Genomic DNA, 19,532 nt, shown 5'->3' with positions numbered 1-19,532 from the left:
TGTAATGTGTAATGTGTGGCATATATTCAAGAGTGTATACGTGTTGATTATGATGTGTGTATTTGTGAGTTTGTTGTTTGTGTGTGTGGGTGTGCACATGCACTGTCAAAATACATTGATATATATATAATATCAAAACTCGTACTGTAAATGTGTTTGTATATGATTTCCAATTCATGTTTATGCATTTTATGTATCATTCCCCCCACCACCCCAATATTGCTTGTGACCCAGTTACACTTGGTAAGATGGCATATTCTATTTCATTCTGTTCTAATCTTGAATACCTGTTTCAGAAAGCCTCAGAGCATTCCCGTAAGGAGGGACTGCCTCGCATCTTCATCTCGGCCAACAGTGGGGCGCGCATCGGTCTGGCCGAGGAGATCAAGTCCCTGTTCCGTGTGGCCTGGGAGGACCCAGAAAACCCGGACAAGGTGGGACTTGATGTGTCAGTGGTTCGATCCCACGCAGTCGTTGTAAGGCAGTAGTTTGATGCTGTGTGTAATATTCACAACTGAAGTATGAGACTTGATGTATCAATGGTTTGATTCCTCACAGTCTTTGTAAGGCATTTCTGGATCCTGTGTAATATTTACAATTAAAGTCTGGGACTTTATGATGTGTCAGTGGTTTGATCCCTTAGTCTTTATAAGGCAGTCGTTACTCTGTGTAATATTTACAATTAAAGTCTTGATTGTACTCATTCTTTGCAAGTCAAGTCGTTTGATTCTTTGCACACTTTTTTTTTTTTTTTTTTTTTCACAGAGAGAACCCTGACAGGGTTGGGCTTGGTGTGTTAATGGTTTGATTCCACACAGTGTTTATAAAGCAGTTGTTCGATTCTTTACAATATTTACAAGTAAAGTCTTTTGGGACTTGACGTGTCGATCTTCTGATTTCGCACGGTCTTCAGAAATCAGTTGTTGGATTCTGTGCAGTATATGCAAGTCTGTCTTATTGCTTCTTCTCAGTCTTTACAAGTCAGTTATTTGATCCTGTACAAATGCCGGTTTTATCAGTTGTTTGATTCTGCACCATCCTTACATATTGCTGTTGGATTCTGTCATAACTCTTTAGAAGTGTCATTGTGTGGTTGGGGGAGGCAATGTATGTTGGGATGGGTTTTTGTTGTTTATTTTCTTTGAGGTGAAGAGAGTCAGTGTTTTTTCTTTATGGTGTCTGAAAAGGTAGAGATAATAAGATGGAATGCAGTGTTTGTAAGTAGTGACAATGTCAGTGTAGAAAAAGAAGTATAGCGTCGATAATCTCCAACAAAATGATTATATTGAAGCAGATGATTACAGAAGGTTAGTCAACAAATGTTATAAAAGTAAATGAAAGAAATAACTCACCTTCTCCGAACAACATTATCAACCACCACCACTGCCTCCAAGCACAGTTTTTGACAGTGATCTCCCGGGCAAGGTAGATAATCAGAAACAGGAAAGAAAAAGGGAAGACAAAAGGGAACAATTGTTCTTAATTGTTTTAGAATAGTTTTAATATCACAGTACTTCAGTTTCATTCTGTCTCCCCTGTTGTTGTTTTGGTGGGTTTTTTTTTTTTGGGGGGGGGGGTTGTTGTTGATTTTTTTGTTGTTGTTATTTGTGCTTCTTATTCTGCAAGTGAGGTTTTGATCTGAGAAGTATTTAAGCATCAGTTTTGCAAACTGTAAGGTGCATTATTTTTGTTTTCCTGTTGTAACAGGGTTTCAAATACCTGTACCTGCGGCCAGACGACTTCAAGAAAGTGAGCGCCATGAACTCTGTGAGAGCAGAGCTGATTGAAGATCAGGGGGAGTCCAGATACAAGATCACGGACATCATTGGTAAGGGGTCTGGGGTAAAGGGTCTGGTGGTAAGGGGATCCGATGGTAAGGGGATCCAAAGGTAAGGGTTCTCGGGTAAGGTGTCAAAAACATTTGACATTCAATGAATTCAGCATCACCGATAGTGACATCAGATAATGGCTGCGGTGCTGACATCACCAATGTAGGATTTGCCGTTGGATAATCATGATATGGAATATTATCATAACCTGCAAGACTGACTCGTAGTTTAACTTGACATGAATGTGAGCTTCAGCAAGGGCTTTTCTATTGTATACTCCTCCCCCGCACCCATGTCCCCCCTCTCCCCCAACATCCCCAAACCCCAATTCCCCTTACACTCTAAACCTCAACCTCCATGATCTACCCATGTCCCACACTGTCCAGTCACATATTGATTTATTCATTTATTTATTTATGTTATCTTCTCTTGTATCTGTTGTTGACGTTATATTGTTGCTAGTGCTACTTTTATAACTGGTTTATTATTATTATCATTTCTGTTATTGTTATTTCTAGTACTGCTACCACTATTATTACAAGTTTTGTAATTGTTGATATCATCACCATTAATACTGTCACTGATGTTGTCAACACTGATTGATTGAATGATTGGTCAAGCAGTTAATTGAATAATCCTTTTTTTTTTCATTCTTTTTTCTTTTTTTCTAATGCTCATTCGATAGTTTTTTGGGTTTTTTTTTTAGAGCTCATAACCATAAAGCTTGTGCTGTTTGTTTTTTTTAAGTAGATGTGGGTTAGCTTTGACAACTCTTTGAAACAGAAACTTTTTTTTTTTAATCATTTTTTTATTTCAAATTTTGATTACACCTATACATTTAGCATAAGTACTTAAATACATGTATAACATAAGAAAGAGCACATAATAACTGAAACATAAAAAGGTGGAAAAACACACGATGACATACATAATATTATTTAGTAAAGAATAGGTACTGCAGTTCAAGTAAATAGATCATTTGAATATTTCATATATCATCATCATCATATGTGAAAAATCCAACAAAACAACAACAAAACCCAACGACAACAACAAAACAAAACAAACAAAAGACACACCATTCCACCCAAAATAAAATCATTTCCATATACCATAACACAATACATACTTCCTTTACCCAAAATAAACCCTTTGAAAAATGCACCATTGATTCGCACAAAAGCATCCTGGAGATGTACATATTTGAGCATCTTAACTGTTAAGAGACATGCCTTATATATTGTCTTCAAACAAAGGAAACAGAAACTTGAATCTGAAAGTGAAAGGTGGATTGCTGTACAACAGGGAAGGAGGAGGGTCTGGGGGTGGAGAACCTGAGGGGGTCTGGAATGATCGCTGGGGAGACCTCTGCTGCCTACAATGAAGTGGTCACCATCAACCTGGTCTGTATTGTGTTTGCGTGAAGGTGGGGGGAAGAGGGGAGGGGAGGGAGTGGGGGTGTTTGTATGTGTGGTGTGTGTGTGTGTGTGGCTGCCTTCAATGAAGTGGTCACCATCAACCTGGTCTGCATTGTGTTTGTGTGACGGGGTGGGGGGAAGAGGGGAGGGGAGGGAATGGGGATGTTTGTATGTGTGGTGTGTGTTTGTGTGTGGCTGCCTTCAATGAAGTGGTCACCATCAACCTGGTCTGTATTGTGTTTGTGTGACGGGGTGGGGGGAAGAGGGGAGGGGAGGGAGTGGGGGTGTTTGTATGTGTGGTGTGTGTGTGTGTGTGGCTGCCTTCAGTGAAGTGGTCACCATCAACCTGGTCTGTATTGTGTTTGTGTGACGGGGTGGGGGGAAGTGGGGAGGGGAGGGAGTGTGGGTGTTTGCATGTGTGGTGTGTGTTTGTGTGTGGCTGCCTTCAGTGAAGTGGTCACCATCAACCTGGTCTGTATTGTGTTTGCGTGACGGTGGGGGGGAGAGGGGAGGGGAGGGAGTGGGGGTGTTTGTATGTGTGGTGTGTGTTTGTGTGTGGCTGCCTTCAATGAAGTTGTCACCATCAACCTGGTCTGCATTGTGTTTGTGTGACAGTGGGGGGGGTGGAGGGAGGGCTGGGAGGGGGGCGTATGTGTGGTGTGTTTGTGTGTGTATGTGTGTGACTGCCTACAATGAAGGGGTCACCATCAGCCTGGTCAATCTGTGTGGTGTGTGTGCGGGGGAGTGTTTGGTGTGGTGTATATGTGTGTGTGGTGTTTGTGTGGGTGTGATGTGTGTTTGCGGCTTGTGTGTGTATGGCGTGTGTGTGTGTGGCGTGGGTGTGGGTGTATGGTGTGGGTGTGTGTGTGATGTGTGTGTATGTTTTATGAGTGTTTGTGGTGTGTGTGTGTGTATGGTGTGTGTGTAGTGTGGTGTGCATGTGTTCTGTATGTGGTGTGTGTATGTGTTGAGGGAAGATGAGGGGTGTGTGTGTTGAGGAATGTGTGTGCATATGCGCTCCTGTATGTGTGAGGGTGAGGGGAGAAGGTGTGTCATGTGTGTGTAAGGGGTGATGGAAGGAAGGTGTAAAGGGGATTGTGAGTGTGTGTGTATGTGTACACTTAGTAAAAGCTTGAGTGTGTTAAAAACTTCATAAATTCTTGTGTGTATTTGGAACACCTTACAGACAGCAGCTCTTTGTGTTTGGTTGTGACTGTTAAAAATAAAACCATTCAGCAGCGCATAGTTTTAAGTCACAACTTGTTTCATGGTTACAGAAGTTCATCTTTTCACAGTGTTATTTGGAGTTGTACGTGTCACTGTGTTATATGGAGTTGTATGTTTTTTCCCCCCACAAATCAGGTGACATGTCGAGCGATCGGCATCGGAGCGTACCTGGTGCGTTTGGGTCAGCGGGTCATTCAGGTGGAAAACTCCCACATCATTCTGACTGGAGCATCTGCTCTCAACAAGGTGAAGGGCTGATAGTGTTGGAGTTTGAGGCACACAGGGTTCATATAGGGTGTGTGTGGGAGGGGGGTTGTTGTGTTTTTGTTTTTTTTTAGTTTTTAATGAGACTTTGTTTAAAAAAAAAAAAAAAAGACATGCCTTTGTAGTATCTTCCTCTGAACAAATAGTTCTCCCCCTTTGGTTGTTTTGGTTAACAGTTTGTGTTTGTAAACATCAATTCAGAAAAAAGAGCTATTCAGTCTGTAACATTTGTCTAGAGTTGTACACAACTAGTTATAGCAACTCCACATCTTATTAAAGTCCTTGAAAGGACCCTTTTGTGAAAACACTGATTTTTGTGTGTGTTTTTTTTGTTTTGTTTTGTTTTTTAAGAAAGATTTCATGCCGTGTTGCACTGCTTCTTAATACCATTAATATTAGTAGTAGTAGTAATGATATTATTGTTATTATTATTCAAGGGATTAGAAATAAAGCATTGTAGCCGAAAGGTAGATGACGGTGTTGTGTTGTACAGGTGTTGGGGAGGGAGGTGTACACCAGCAACAACCAGCTGGGAGGGATCCAGATCATGTACAACAACGGTGTGACACACGCCGTGGTCCACGATGACTTTGCCGGGGTAGACAAGATCCTCAAGTGGCTGTCTTACCTGCCCAAGGTATTCATTCCCACCTCCCTCTCTTTCTCCGTGGGGTGTCCAGGTGTTTTTTGTGCACTTGAATGGCAGTAGCCTGTGCCTGTAGTCGTCTGTGATCCATCCTGACATTGCTGCCACCTTGTCTGGTGTTATCATTTGAATTTGTAGTGCTTTGTTCTCCAAGTCAGACTGGACAACTATCAGAGTGTTTGCGATCAAAAAGGACTAAACTGATACGTCCTTCACATATGTCTCTGTTCCTGAAGTCATTGCCAACGCTTTGTTCTGATATTTTCAGAAGATATGGATAAAGATCTGTGTGTCATTCATGGTAGATTCTGTTGTTTTGTCATCCCAAACGAACAAGTTTTTCATTGAGGGAAGTGGAATAAGCATACATGTGCTTTTTTTTCATCCATCCCTCAGGGCAAATAGAAAATGAAAATGAATCAAAATAGAGAGAGAGCATCACTTGCTTTTGCATCAACCTATCAAGTGTATGTGTGTATGTATAAGTGTGAGAAAGTTTGTGTGGCAACAACACTCAGTGTATGTGTGTCTGTGTGTGAGCATACACTTGCTTGTGCATCAACCTATCAAGTGTGTGTGTGAATGTATGTGTAAGTGAGAGAGTATGTGTGATAGCGACACACAGTGTGTGTGAGAGAGAGAGAGAGTTTGTGCATCAATGTGTCTGTGCCTCACCCCATCACCCCCTGTGCCTTGTGGCTGCAGCGCAGTGGAGGGCGGCTGCCCATACTGGAGACGGTGGACCCGGTGGCCCGTAACGTGGAGTTCATGCCCACCAAGACGCCCTACGACCCTCGCTGGATGCTGGCCGGTCGCAAAGTGCCTGGTGAGTCGCACGTCCCCCTCACAGTGACCACGTCTTTCCCCATGTTTCTGGTCGTGTGATAGTCGTGCCCCCCCCCCCCACTCCCCGTCCACCCACCCCCCAAAAGGGGTTTGATATACAGTGGTATTGCAGTTCTGTTCTTCAAATGGAACATTTTGAAAAAGATATTTGTTAAATCTGTTTCTTATTTAAATATGTTTCTTATTACTAGTGGTTGTAGTATTATGAGCATTTATGCCATATCTCAAAAATGAGCCATAGGCATTTACAGATAGAAAAGCAAAAAGGAAAATTTTAACACAAGATACAAAACATTGATAAATTATTCACACACACACACACACACACACACACACACACACATACACACATGCACGCTTCACACCAACATGAGCGTGCACACATGCACACAAGTCATAGTACACAGTCACAGATCTTTCCAGCACCTTGACTCACATGTTCCAGGAAACACATTTTTAACACTCCACTCATATACACCTGTCTATGACTCGACCTCTGTTCCTAGGTGGACAGGTTTCTACCATCCCCCCTCCCACCTTACACACACACACCACTCATACACCTGTCCTTGACTCAACCTCACTTCCTAGGAGGACAGGTTTCCATTACCTCCCACCCCCCCTCACCCCTCCCCCCACTCACCACTCTTACACCTGTCCTTGGGTCAACCTCACTTCTCAGATTGACGCATTTCCACTACACCCCCACTCCACTCCTCATACACCTATCCTTGATCTCTCTTCCAGAATCGAAACAGTTCCAGGCTGGGTTCTTTGACGTGGGATCATTTGATGAGATCCTGAAGCCGTGGGCAGAGACGGTGGTGGTTGGGAGGGCCAGGCTGGGGGGTATCCCTGTGGGCGTGGTGTGTGTGGAGACCAGGACTGTGGAGGTCACCGTGCCCGCCGACCCCGCTAACCTCGACTCCGAGACCAAGGTGTGTATTTCTCTCTCTTTGTCTCTATGTGCCTCTCTCTGTCTGTCTGCCTCTGTCTCTGTCTCTCTCTCTCTGTCTCTCTCTGTACTCCCCTTTATGAGGGGCTATGGAATATTAATGATCAAATCATTTCCACTCTCTCTCTTTCTTATATATATATATATATATATATATATATATATATAGGGTGTGTGGGTGGAGGGTGTAGAGATGGAGATAGAGAGAGAGATAGAAAGATAGATAGATATATGCCTGTAGCTGCTTGTCAGTTCATTTATGTGCATTCTGTGTACATGTGCCTGCTGCATAAATGTAGACGTATGTGTGTGTGATTTTGACTTGTGTGTATACTTAAGTACAGGAAGGTATGTATTTGATCACACACCACACATATGTATGCATGTATGCGCACATGAACACCCACCCACACAAGCACACTACATGCTCAAGCAGATAGATAAACTTGAATATCTTCTTTCAGAGGTAAATGATAAAAAAACCCCAGTATACATTAAAACAGAAGTGCTAGAAATAGCAAGTAATGTTTCATATCTTGTTTCTTTCTTTCTCTGTCGTCTTTTCACAAACATGTTAAAGTCAGCCACTTTGCTTTAACAAAGAAAAGATCTGAGCACATTACTCCTCTCATGCAGTCTCTCCATTGGTTCCCTTTCTCACACAGAATGAAGTGCAAGATTTGCACTCTGTGTCATGAATGCATAAACAAACCTGGCCCACCCTTTCCATGTGACTGCCATCACCTCTACACCCCATCTAGCTCTCTACGATCAATTCCAGACCCACTCTGTGCCTGTGTTCCCAGATCTAAACACTCCACCATCGGCCACCACTCTTTCTCTCTCTCTGGACTTGAAATGATCTCCCTCTTTCGCTTCTTCAAATCCCGGTGCTCAGCTCTTTCAAGTCTGGCCTCAAAAACAGCTCCTCCCTACCCTCCCTTTCCCTGTCCACAGTTTTTTTCAGCTTTCTGTCCACATATAGTTATAAGTTTATGTTTATCTTTCGTCCCTTTGGTTCAGAGTGATGCATGTGTGTGAAAGGTAGGTGTGAAAGAGCTTTGATTTGTTTCTGCACAAGATTCAGCGCTGTTTAAGTACATCTTCTGCTCCTTCTTCTTCTTCTGATTATCATTATCAGCATCATCATCATCATCGTCATCATTATCATCATTGTTATTATCATATCATCATTGTCATCATTATTATTATTATTATTATTATTATTATCATCATCATTATTATTCTGTGTACAGGTAATCCAACAAGCGGGCCAGGTGTGGTTCCCTGACTCTGCCTACAAGACGGCCCAGGCCATCAGGGACTTTGCCCGGGAGGAGCTGCCACTGTTCATTTTCGCCAACTGGCGGGGCTTCTCCGGGGGCATGAAAGGTAGGGAGGTCACTGTAGTTGTGTGTGTGTGTGTGAGTGTGATACCAGTCTTACTAAAGTGACATGAAATCATTGAGCAACACACACACACACACACACACACACACACACACACACACTCACACAGGGGTTGGGAGGGTGGGGTTGTTGTAATGAATAAGATATGGGAGTGGTGGCCTGAGTGTGTAAAGGTGTGTGTGTGTGTGATGATTTGTTTTCTCTTTAAAAATTAAACCGTGTGTATATGTGTTTGTGAATGTGTGCTGGGCATGTGTGTGTGTATATGCTGTGTGCCGTGTGTGTGCATGCACTCATGTGTATGTGTGCTGTGCATGTGTGTGTATGTTGTGTGTTTGCATTGTGTGTGTGTGTGCATGTGTTCTTAACATCTGTGTGCGTGTATGTCCAGACATGTACGACCAGGTGCTGAAGTTTGGGTCATACATCGTGGACGCGCTGCGCGAGTACCGGCACCCGGTGCTGATCTACATCCCGCCCTATGGGGAGCTGAGGGGGGGATCCTGGGTGGTGGTGGACCCCACCATCAACCCCGACCACATGGAGATGTTCGCTGACTCCCTCAGCAGGTCCGTCCCTGTCTCTTTCCCCCACACACACCCTGGTTCTTTCTTTTTTGTTTGCTTGTTGTTGTTGTTTTGTGTCTTCATTGTAGGAAGTTGCTGTATTTCCATGTGTTCCTTGCAGATTCAATCATCAGTATCAGTATCAGTAGCTCAAGGAGGCGTCACTGCATTCGGACAAATCCATATATGCTACACCACATCTGCCAAGCAGATGCCTGACCAGCAGCGTAACCCAACGCGCTTAGTCAGGCCTTGAGAAAAAAGTTAAATAAACTAAAATAAACTAAAATAATAGAATAAAATAGAATAAAATAACCAAACCAAACAAAAAAAAAAAAGAATAAATAAATGTATAAATAAATATATAAAATAAAAATAAATAAGTAAATAAATAATAGATAAATACATAAAAAAAACTAATAATAATAATACTACTAATATTTATAATATTTATGTCCTCATAAACTAAGGACTCTTCAGACATTATGTCCTACAGACTTTATTATGTCCTCATGAACTAAGGACTCTTCAGACTTTATTATGTCCTTCAAACTTTATCGTGTCCCCGTGAACTAATGACCCTTCAGACTCTGTTATGTCCTCATGAACTAATGATGCTTTAGACTTCATTATGTCCTCATGAACTAAGGACCCTTTAGGTTTTATCATGTCCTCATGAACTAAGGACTCGACTCTTCAGTCTTTATTATGCCCTTGTGAACAAATGTCTTGACTGGGTTACGCTGCTGGTCAGGCATCTGCTTTGCAGATGTGGTCTTGAGTGTATATATATATATGGACTTGTCTGAATGCAGTGATGCCACCTTGAGCAACTGAACTGAACTGAGAAAAATCCATTTTCCTTGCAAGATGTTTATCAGTACCAGTGCATATGCTACTTCCATTATCATACAGTCACATATCTTTCTTTTTTTTATGTTGATGAGTTCCAGTGTGTATGTTATTTCCATCATTAGTACTATCATAAAAAATGAAATACATCATCACTGTTCAGACAGTGGAGGAAGGTGGCAGAATGGTTAAGACACTCCACTGTCAATACAGAGAGTCTGTGAGAGCCCTTTCTCCCAAGTTTGACTGGAAAATCAAACTGAGCATCTAGTCTTTTGGATGAGACGATAAACCGAAGTCCCGAGTGCAGCACACACTTGGCACACTGAAAAAGAACAATGGCAACGAGAGTGTTGTCATTTGGCAAAATTATACAAAAAGAAATCCACTCAAACAGGCACACAAATATTTCAGCATGAACACAAGGCCTGACAAGTGCGTTGGGTCATGCTGCTGTCAGGCATCTGCCTAGCAGATGTGGGGTAGCGTATATGGATTTGTCCGAACGCATTGACGCCTCCTTGAGAAACTGAAACTGTTCAGACAGTCGATCGGTCACGGTGTACATGTATTTCCCACACACACCAGAGGTGGAGTGCTGGAGGCGGAGGGCACAGTGGAGATCAAGTTCCGGCGGAAGGACCTGGACAAGGTGATGCGCAGACTGGACCCCCAGCTGAGGCAGATGGGAGAGCAGGCCGCCAGTCCTGAGGCCACTCCGGAGAAACGCCAGGAGCTGCAGAAACAGATGAAGAAGATGGAGGACGGTCTGGCACCCGTCTACCACACGGTGGCGCTGCACTTCGCTGACCTCCACGACACGCCGGGCCGCATGGAGGAGAAGGGGGTCATCTCGGTGAGTGGGGGGGAAGGGACGGTGGTGGCTTGATAGCCTTTGTGTTGTGTTTTGTTGTGTTGTGTTAAATTGTGACTTCTGTGTGTGAGTGGATGAAGATGTTGGCTTGAAAACCTGTGTGCTGTGTTGTGGTTTATTGTGTTGTGTTAAATTGTGACTCCTCTGTGTGAGTGGCTGAAGGAGGTGGCTTGAGAAGCTGTGTGTATTATTTTGTGTTGTGTCATTTTTTCTTTTTGTTATTGTGCTGTATTACATGTCTGTCATAACCAGACTCTCTCTCTCTCTTCGAGTGGAAAAAGACAGGCTTGAACACCTATGTGTTGTTTTGTGTTGTGTTTTCTTGTATTGTGTTACTTTTCTGTCACAGTGAGAATTCTCTGTCACAGTGAGACTTCTCTTGTGAGTGGAATAAGACTGCTTTGAACATGGATGTATTGTGTTGTGTTGTGTTGTGTTTTGTTGTATTTTGTTTTGTTAAATTGTGACTTTCTGTGTGAGTGGAGGATGATGGTGGCTTGAAAACCTGTGTGTTGTGTTGTGTTGTGTTGTGTTTTCTTTATATTATGTTGTGTTCAATTGTGACTTCACTGTGTGAGTGGCGGAGGGACAGTGGTGGTTTGCAAACCTGCGTGTTGTGTTGTGTTGTGCTGTGTTGTGACTTCAGTGTGTGTGGGTGGATGAAGATGGTGCCTTGAAAACCTGTGTGTTATATTGTGTTTTGTTGTATTGTGTTGAATTTGACTTCTCTGTGTGAGTGGATGAAGATGGTGGCTTGAAAACCTGTGTTTTGTGTTGTGTTGTGTTACTTCTCTGTCACAACCAGATTTCTCTCTGTGTGTGAGAGGAGAAACATCAATATGCTGTGTTGTATTGTGTTACTTTTCTGTCACAACAAGACTTTCCCTTGTTGTTTTATTCTGTAATAATGTGTTCTCAGGATGTGAATTTTCTCCCATTGTTGATGATGAAATATTGTGTGACATGTATTCACGATGTTCCTCCTGTGGTTGATGTCAAAGCACTGTGTGGTATGTAGTCACACTCACAAAGCATGTGTGGTACGTAGTCATGATGACAAAGCACTGTGTGGTATGTAGTCACACTCACAAAGCATGTGTGGTACGTAGTCATGATGACAAAGCACTGTGTGGTACGTAGTCACACTCACAAAGCATGTGTGGTATGTAGTCACACTCACAAAGCACTGTGTGGTACGTACTCATGATGACAAAGCGCTGTGTGGTACGTAGTCATGATGACAAAGCACTGTGTGGTACGTACTCATGAATACAAAGCACTGTGTGGTACGTAGTCATGATGACAAAGCGCTGTGTGGTACGTACCCATGATGACAAAGCGCTGTGTGGTACGTACCCATGATGACAAAGCACTGTGTGGTACGTACCCATGATGACAAAGCACTGTGTGGTACGTAGTCATGATGACAAAGCACTGTGTGGTACGTAGTCATGATGACAAAGCACTGTGTGGTACGTACCCATGATGACAAAGCACTGTGTGGTACGTAGTCATGATGACAAAGCACTGTGTGGTACATAGTCATGATGACAAAGCACTGTGTGGTACGTAGTCATGATGACAAAGCACTGTGTGGTACGTACCCATGATGACAAAGCGCTGTGTGGTACGTACCCATGATGACAAAGCACTGTGTGGTACGTAGTCATGATGACAAAGCACTGTGTGGTACGTAGTCATGATGACAAAGCACTGTGTGGTATGTAGTCATGAATACAAAGCACTGTGTGGTACGTACTCATGATGACAAAGCACTGTGTGGTACGTAGTCATGATTACAAAGCACTGTGTGGTATGTAGTCATGAATACAAAGCACTGTGTGGTACGTACTCATGATGACAAAGCACTGTGTGGTACGTAGTCATGATGACAAAGCACTGTGCGGTACGTACTCATGATTACAAAGCACTGTGTGGTATGTAGTCATGAATACAAAGCGCTGTGTGGTACGTACCCATGATGACAAAGCACTGTGTGGTACGTAGTCATGATGACAAAGCACTGTGTGGTACGTACCCATGATGACAAAGCACTGTGTGGTACGTAGCATGATGACAAAGCACTGTGTGGTACGTACCCATGATGATGACAAAGCACTGTGTGGTACGTACCCATGATGACAAAGCACTGTGTGGTACGTACTCATGATGACAAAGGGCTGTGTGGTACGTACTCATGATGACAAAGCGCTGTGTGGTACGTACTCAGGACGTGATCCAGTGGCAGCAGAGCCGGCAGTTCTTCTACTGGCGGTTGCGGCGACGTCTTCTGGAGGCCCAGGCGCGCAGGAAGATAGAGCAGGGCGACTACCGCCTGGGGTCACAGGCACACCTCGACTCTATCCTCAACAGGTGGTTCACTGAGGACCAGGGACCCCTCAATGTGAGTGTGTGTGTGTGTGTGTGTGTTTGAGTCTGTTATTTGCTGTGAATTGTTTGTATATGTCATTGAAAGCACCTGGCCTTGTTGAGGTGATGGCATGGAGACTCGAGACTGGGCATGGTTTGCCCCATGCACCAAGGGCAGAGGACAGATTTTCCAACACAAAAGTGCTTCGCAATGCAGAGTGACTGGCGTTGAAGAAATCATCATAAAATCCTAGCTTCAGCTGTTTGGCTGTCTACAAGGGAGTTTTGGTATTTGAAGAGAGGTGTCTGCAAGTACGTGATCAGAAGCATGCTGTTTGCCTGCCCATATTTGTGCTTCTGCATTTTGGCTACATTCTCATCTCCAGTGTTACTGACGGCTTCATTGTTTGTGAAGGACTTCCTTGATCATAATAGTTTAGTATTTTCTTCCTTGATGATGATTGTTTCACGTTCATTTCTATGATGATTATTGTTTGGTGTATATTGCTGAAAGCATGTGGCATTGTAGAGGCTCAGTAATAACACAGGGACAGTGAGTAGGCATAGCGCCTTTCCCAGACGTTCTGTCTATTATTTAGTTTGTATTGCTCAGTGTTTATTGTTGAAAGCACCTGGCCATGTTGAGGCACAGTAATAGCACAGATATGTGACTTAACTTGATGTTTTTTTCCCCCATGGGCACTGTGTATTGTTCATTGTTTATGAAACACTCATCTGCCAATACAGAGAGTCTAGGTTCCAATCCTGCTTTTGCCCTTTCTCCCATGTTTGACTGGAAAATCAAACTGAGCATCAAGTCATTCAGATGAGACGATAAACCAACGTCCCACGGCAGCAGAGTGTCCTCAGGTAAAATTCTGTAGCAGAAATCTACTCTGATAGGTACACAAATATATATGCATGCACTTCAGGTCTGACTAAGCACGTTGGGTTATGCTACTGGTCACGTTTCTGCCTAGCAGAAGTGGTGCAGGGTTGATTGTCCAATGCAGTGACGACGACTTGCCTTATTGAGAAATTGAAACTGAAACGTTGTGTATGGTGACGCTGTTCCCCAGGCGTACCAGTGGGAGGATGACCAGAAGGTGGTCAGCTGGCTGGAGGGACAGCTGGAGGGGGAGGGTCAGTCCCTGCTGTTGGATAACATCCAATGTCTGCACAAGGACCACGTCAAGGCGCACGTCAAACGGTCAGTGTGATGTGTTGTGTTGTGTTGCCTCCCTCACTGTACAGGGGTCGTTCAGGTCATTTGAAAGTGATGGATTATATATATGTTTTTGAAAAAAAAAAAATGGAACTATTGTAATTGTAAAGCACTAAGAGCAAAATTATTCGATTAGGCGCTGTATCCATACACTTATTGTTATTTTTGAGTGTTTTAGAATTTCTTCTTCATCACTCATGGGCTGCAACTCCCACATTCCCTCATATGCAGATGAGTGAGCTCTTACATATATGACCGTTTTTATCTTGCCATGTAGGTAGCCATACTCCGTTTTCAGGGGTGCGCATGCTGGGTATATTCTCGTTTCCATAACCCACTGAACGTTGACATGGATTACTGGATCTTTAACGTGCGTATTTGATCTGCTTGCTTATGCACATGAAGGGGGTTCAGGCATTAGCAGGTCTGCACATATGTTAACCTGGGAGATCAGAAAAATCTCCACCCTTTACCCACCAGGTGCCGTTACCGAGATTCGAACACAGGACCTTCAGATTGAAAGTCCAATGATTTAACTACTCGGCTGTTGCGCCCATCAAACTTCATTGCTTAAAACTGATAAATAAAAATTTATTTTTTATTTTTTTAATAAATGTTTTAAAATTTTGAGACCAAAAACACTGTCCTACCTCTATGTTCATTGTGCGTGTGTCTGTGTATGTGTTTGTGTGTGTGTGTGTGTGTGTGTGTGGTAAACCTTATCACCTGAATTGGGTTAAAAGAGGAGGCTAGTAAAAAATGGAGTTTTATGAGAAACACTCTTGCTGGCAATACTTGGGGCTTTTTCTCCACACAGTAATTCTCTTAGGCAGATTTACTGGGAGTCGTGAAGGCTTTGCCTCTTGTGTTTTACTCGTCTGTCAGCCACTTCTGTCAGCGGCATTATGCTAAAAGTTGTGGATGGATTTTCCCAGACTTTTGAGACCTGAGGAAGGTGGCAGGATGGCTAAGGCTCTCATCTGCCAATACAAAAAGTCCTTGAAGGTCTGGGTACGAATCCCACTCTCGCCCTTTCTCCGAAGTTTGACTGGAAAATCAAGTCATTCAGATAAGACGGTAACCTGAGGTCCCATGGCAACAAGTGTTGTCCTATGGCAAAATTCTGTAGAAGAAATCCACACTGACATGTACACATATGCATTGGCATGCGCCATGTTTGTAAAGCGCTTACAGCTTGGTTTCCTACTGAGGATAGGCGTTATATAAGTACTCATATCGTCATCATCATCAGGACTCAGGGCCTAACTAAGTGGGTTGGGTTATGCTGCTGGTCAGGCATCTGCCTAGCAAATGTGGTGTAGGGTGTGTGGATTTGTCCAAACGCAGTGACACCTCTTTAAGAAACTGAAACTTGAAACCTAACAACACTGTGTGCTGTGTTGATTTTTCAGAGTGCTGGACGACAACCCTGACGTTGCCATGGAGACTGTGGCCAACACGATGAACATGCTGACAGCTGCACAGCGCTCGGAACTGGCACGACTTCTGGCCTCCATGGAGACCTCTGACCTCACCGAGACCCCTGACCCCTCCTCCGTGACAGGAGACGTTGTCGACTCAACTCTCGCGTGATGGGACGGATTTGCTGATTGTTTGTGTGTGGTGTTGCCTGCTTCTCAGGAAGGGGTGCAGCACAGCCAGTTTGGTGGTAACGCTGAGATGTGAACAAGCAATGCATTTCAATGGACGGTGGTGGGTGGTTGGTGGTTTTGGGGCAATGGGTGGGGGTTTTGGTGCACGACTAATGCAGCATTGTCAGTGCTGAGCTGGTCGTTTGTTGATAACTGGTTGTCTTAGAGTGCAGGGTCTGTCAGTTCAGAACAACAACAACAACAACAACAAGCTACTGTGATAACCACGGATCGACACTGGGCAGTGTGGCAGAGAAGAGGAAGTGTTGTTAATGCATTTGTGTGTGTGTGTGTGTGTGGTTGGAGTTTGTGTGAGTATTGGTGGGAGTGTGTGTGTGTGAATTGGTGGGAGTGTGTGTATGTGTTGGTGGGAGTGTGTGTGTGTGTATGTGTTGGTAGAAGTGTTAGTGTGTGTGTTGGAGGGAGTGTTAGTGTGTGTATTGGAGAGAGTGTGTTTTGTGTTTGATCAAGGATTTTGAAGTAAAATGCTTGTTTCTTAGAAAATGTTCTCATTTCTGGAATTTTCAGTTGCAAAATAAAGATGTGTGTGTGTGTGTGTGTGTGTGTGTGTGTGTGTGTGTGCGCACATGCTCAGGGATGGTTGTAAGTATGTATGTCAATGTATTTAAAAAAAAAAAAAAGTATATGTATAGATAGTGTTTTCATATATTTTCTGTTACAAAATTGACAGAAGAATGTTGTAGGACCAGTATTTATTGCGATAGGCTACACAGTTAAACGCTTCATTGTTAGTGTTGTGGTTCCTTCAGACACAAAGATAGCACAAAAAGAAGTACATCGTTCTTGTAAGACAACATCATCACATCATGTCAGAAGCCTGATATTAATTTAATGCTTTTCTTGTCAAGTGCCAAAACGTGAAGTGTGAAACGATCTCTCTTTGTCGCTTGAGTTGACCTCTTTTTATGATTGATATTCTTGCTGTTGTAGTTGACCCTTGCACTGCCGATTTGTCACTGTCATTTTGAACAAAGACTGAGATGACCTGACTTTAAGACTGATATTGTTGCTGTTGTCACTGACCCTTATTCTGCCAATTTGTCTCTGTCATTTTGAACAAAGGCTGTATGATGTGAGATGGTACACTGTGCAAGTTGAGAGATGCGACTTCAGAAGGAGAAATACATATTCATTGTCCATGTCACGTTGTCATGTGTCCAGTGCATCTAGTGGTGGTGGTTTTTATTCGAAGAAACTTTGGTGAGCTCAGGTGTCCTGAAATATAATGATGACCATGCTGAGTCTGTCGTGTTGTCACCATGGTGACTGGCATGCTATAGAGATGGGACATGCTTGAATTGATCATCAAAAGCATTTTTTGTGTATTACGGTTGTTGACATTTTGTGTGTTGGCTCCATTTTGATTCACAGCTTCAGCATTTGATCTTTTCCCTGTGCGGGTGGGTAGGGGGTTGAGGAAACCTACCTCTGTCCAAATACCTCTCCCCTCCACTTTCCCCCTTTCCAGTGAACAGTGTCTCGTGCTTTCTATTCACTGATGTATTTTTTGTCTTTCTTCCCTCTGAATCGGAAGGTGTGCATGCGTGCGAGTGACTGGTTTCCCTCTGAATCGGAAGGTGTGCATGCGTGCGAGTGACTGGTTTCCCTCTGAATCGGAAGGTGTGCATGCGTGCGAGTGACTGGTTTCCCTCTGAATCGGAAGGTGTGCATGCGTGTGAATGACTGGTTTCCCTCTGAATCTAGAGTTCTGCATGTGTGTGAATGACTGGTGTGAAAGCTCTTTGTCTCTGCATACAGTTCAGCGCTATACAGATACTTATTATTATTAATACGTATATGAACTGATCTGTCATTAATTCTTGAACATGATGTTGCCTGAAGCCTAACCTTCATACGTTTTATTTTCCCCCACACGTATGACACTGGCAGTTTCATCACCTGATCAGTGTGGGCCATTTAATTAACTGAAAAAACGTTTTGACTTTTTCACGACGAGCCAGCTACATGCGCCTGGCAGAACTATGAACAATTCTATAACCTTCCTTTTCAGCTGTGTGAATGATGTAATAACTTTCAATGTTTAAGTCAGGGTTTTATGAAAGCAGTTGTTTTTACTATCTTGCTGCGATTATTGTACTTGGGACGCGAGCGTGATCAGAATAAAGGCATTGTGCAAAAGGCAGGAATTCCCGAGCATGGAATGTATGCTGTTGTGCAAAAGACAGGAATTCCCGAGCATGGAATGTGTGCTGTTGTGCAAAAGGCAGGAATTCCCGAGCATGGAATGTGTGCTGTTGTGCAAAAGACAGGAATTCCAGAGCATGGAATGTGTGCTGTGCAAAAGGCAGGAATTCCTGAATTCTGGCACTGGCTAAAATCAAGGTGTACTGAGAGGGCTGTGTGTGTGTGTGTGTGGGGGGGGGGATGTGGAGGGGAATGATGATGATCTGGGCTTGAGAACACCAGACCTATTTGATGGACTGCAGTTTGTATTGCATGGAAGGAGAGACTTTGTTTAGCCCTGTTCTTTCTGTGTGAGAGCTTGTTGATCGACTTATTTATTTGAGAACAATTACAACAGAAACTTTAGTAATCTCAGCAGTTCTTTTCAATGTGATTTGGGCTGGTTGGTTTTGGGTTTTTCTGTTTTTTGTTGTTTTTCTTGATTATGTGGAAGAAGGTGTCTATGTGCAGAGCTTCGTGATATTTATGTTCAAAGAAGCATGAAATATTTGTTTATATTTTTTTTATGAAGCTAAGCGTGTGAATTTTTAATGCAGTGTCCATATTCTGTTGTGATATGTTCTGGAAGTGAATGATAATTACTAAACATTTATCATCTTCATGTATGCATTAATTCTCACTTTCATGATACATATTCGTGTCTGATAAGAGATTAAATGAAAAAGTGTTAACACAAAATAACGGACTAAATCTCTGCAGTTGACTATTAACTAACTTTTAATTTTTTGTATTTTGTGGAGAAAAACATATTTTTTCAGTGATCTGTATTTTGTGGAGAAAAAACGATTTTTTCATTGATTGAATATACTCATTAATGCATAATGTGATTGGAAGTAAATTTAGTCTCGTTATGATCACTGCAGCAATGATCGTTTGTTGACGCCAGTTTGTTTTGCTCTTTGTGTTGCTTGAATTATCTGTTGGTGGAACAATTCCTTTGTTGTTTTTTGTCTGACAAAATTATTCTTATTTTGTTTACTTTTCGCACATTCTGAAAAAAACAACAAATGATATGAATACATTTAGAGAATAAAACAAAGTAGTAGAGTTGTTTGAATACTTTTTGAGAATGAAACAAAATTGTAGTGTTGCTTGATTCAGTGTGAGTGTGTGTTCAAAATGGAAAAGGTAGTAATGTACACACACACACACACACTGATAACAAATCAGGA

General features: G+C 42.8%; 1 protein-coding gene across 4 annotated transcripts in view; it reads left to right on the top strand.

Moving 5' to 3' along the window:
- The window catches only part of LOC143297598 (acetyl-CoA carboxylase-like), an 81,885-nt gene extending 62,659 nt beyond the window's left edge, over positions 1 to 19,226 (top strand). For 3 of the 4 annotated variants that reach the window (XM_076610012.1, XM_076610011.1, XM_076610013.1), the window contains 13 exons: positions 297 to 434; positions 1,708 to 1,828; positions 3,135 to 3,232; positions 4,610 to 4,720; positions 5,232 to 5,375; positions 6,090 to 6,210; positions 6,978 to 7,168; positions 8,442 to 8,577; positions 8,987 to 9,164; positions 10,602 to 10,869; positions 13,118 to 13,291; positions 14,337 to 14,467; positions 15,895 to 19,226. In XM_076610012.1, coding sequence (XP_076466127.1) covers positions 297 to 434; positions 1,708 to 1,828; positions 3,135 to 3,232; positions 4,610 to 4,720; positions 5,232 to 5,375; positions 6,090 to 6,210; positions 6,978 to 7,168; positions 8,442 to 8,577; positions 8,987 to 9,164; positions 10,602 to 10,869; positions 13,118 to 13,291; positions 14,337 to 14,467; positions 15,895 to 16,075 — 1,992 coding nt within the window. In that variant the 3' untranslated portion in view covers positions 16,076 to 19,226. The remainder of the gene's footprint in view (positions 1 to 296; positions 435 to 1,707; positions 1,829 to 3,134; positions 3,233 to 4,609; positions 4,721 to 5,231; positions 5,376 to 6,089; positions 6,211 to 6,977; positions 7,169 to 8,441; positions 8,578 to 8,986; positions 9,165 to 10,601; positions 10,870 to 13,117; positions 13,292 to 14,336; positions 14,468 to 15,894) is intronic. The other variant, XR_013057297.1, reaches the window with a different exon arrangement.
- The last annotated feature ends 306 nt before the right edge of the window (positions 19,227 to 19,532 follow it).

This window comes from Babylonia areolata, chromosome 23 (genome assembly GCF_041734735.1).
Source record: "Babylonia areolata isolate BAREFJ2019XMU chromosome 23, ASM4173473v1, whole genome shotgun sequence".
In the NCBI taxonomy this organism is placed as follows: domain Eukaryota; kingdom Metazoa; phylum Mollusca; class Gastropoda; order Neogastropoda; family Buccinidae; genus Babylonia; species Babylonia areolata.
This window is presented reverse-complemented; position numbering and strand designations above follow the sequence as displayed.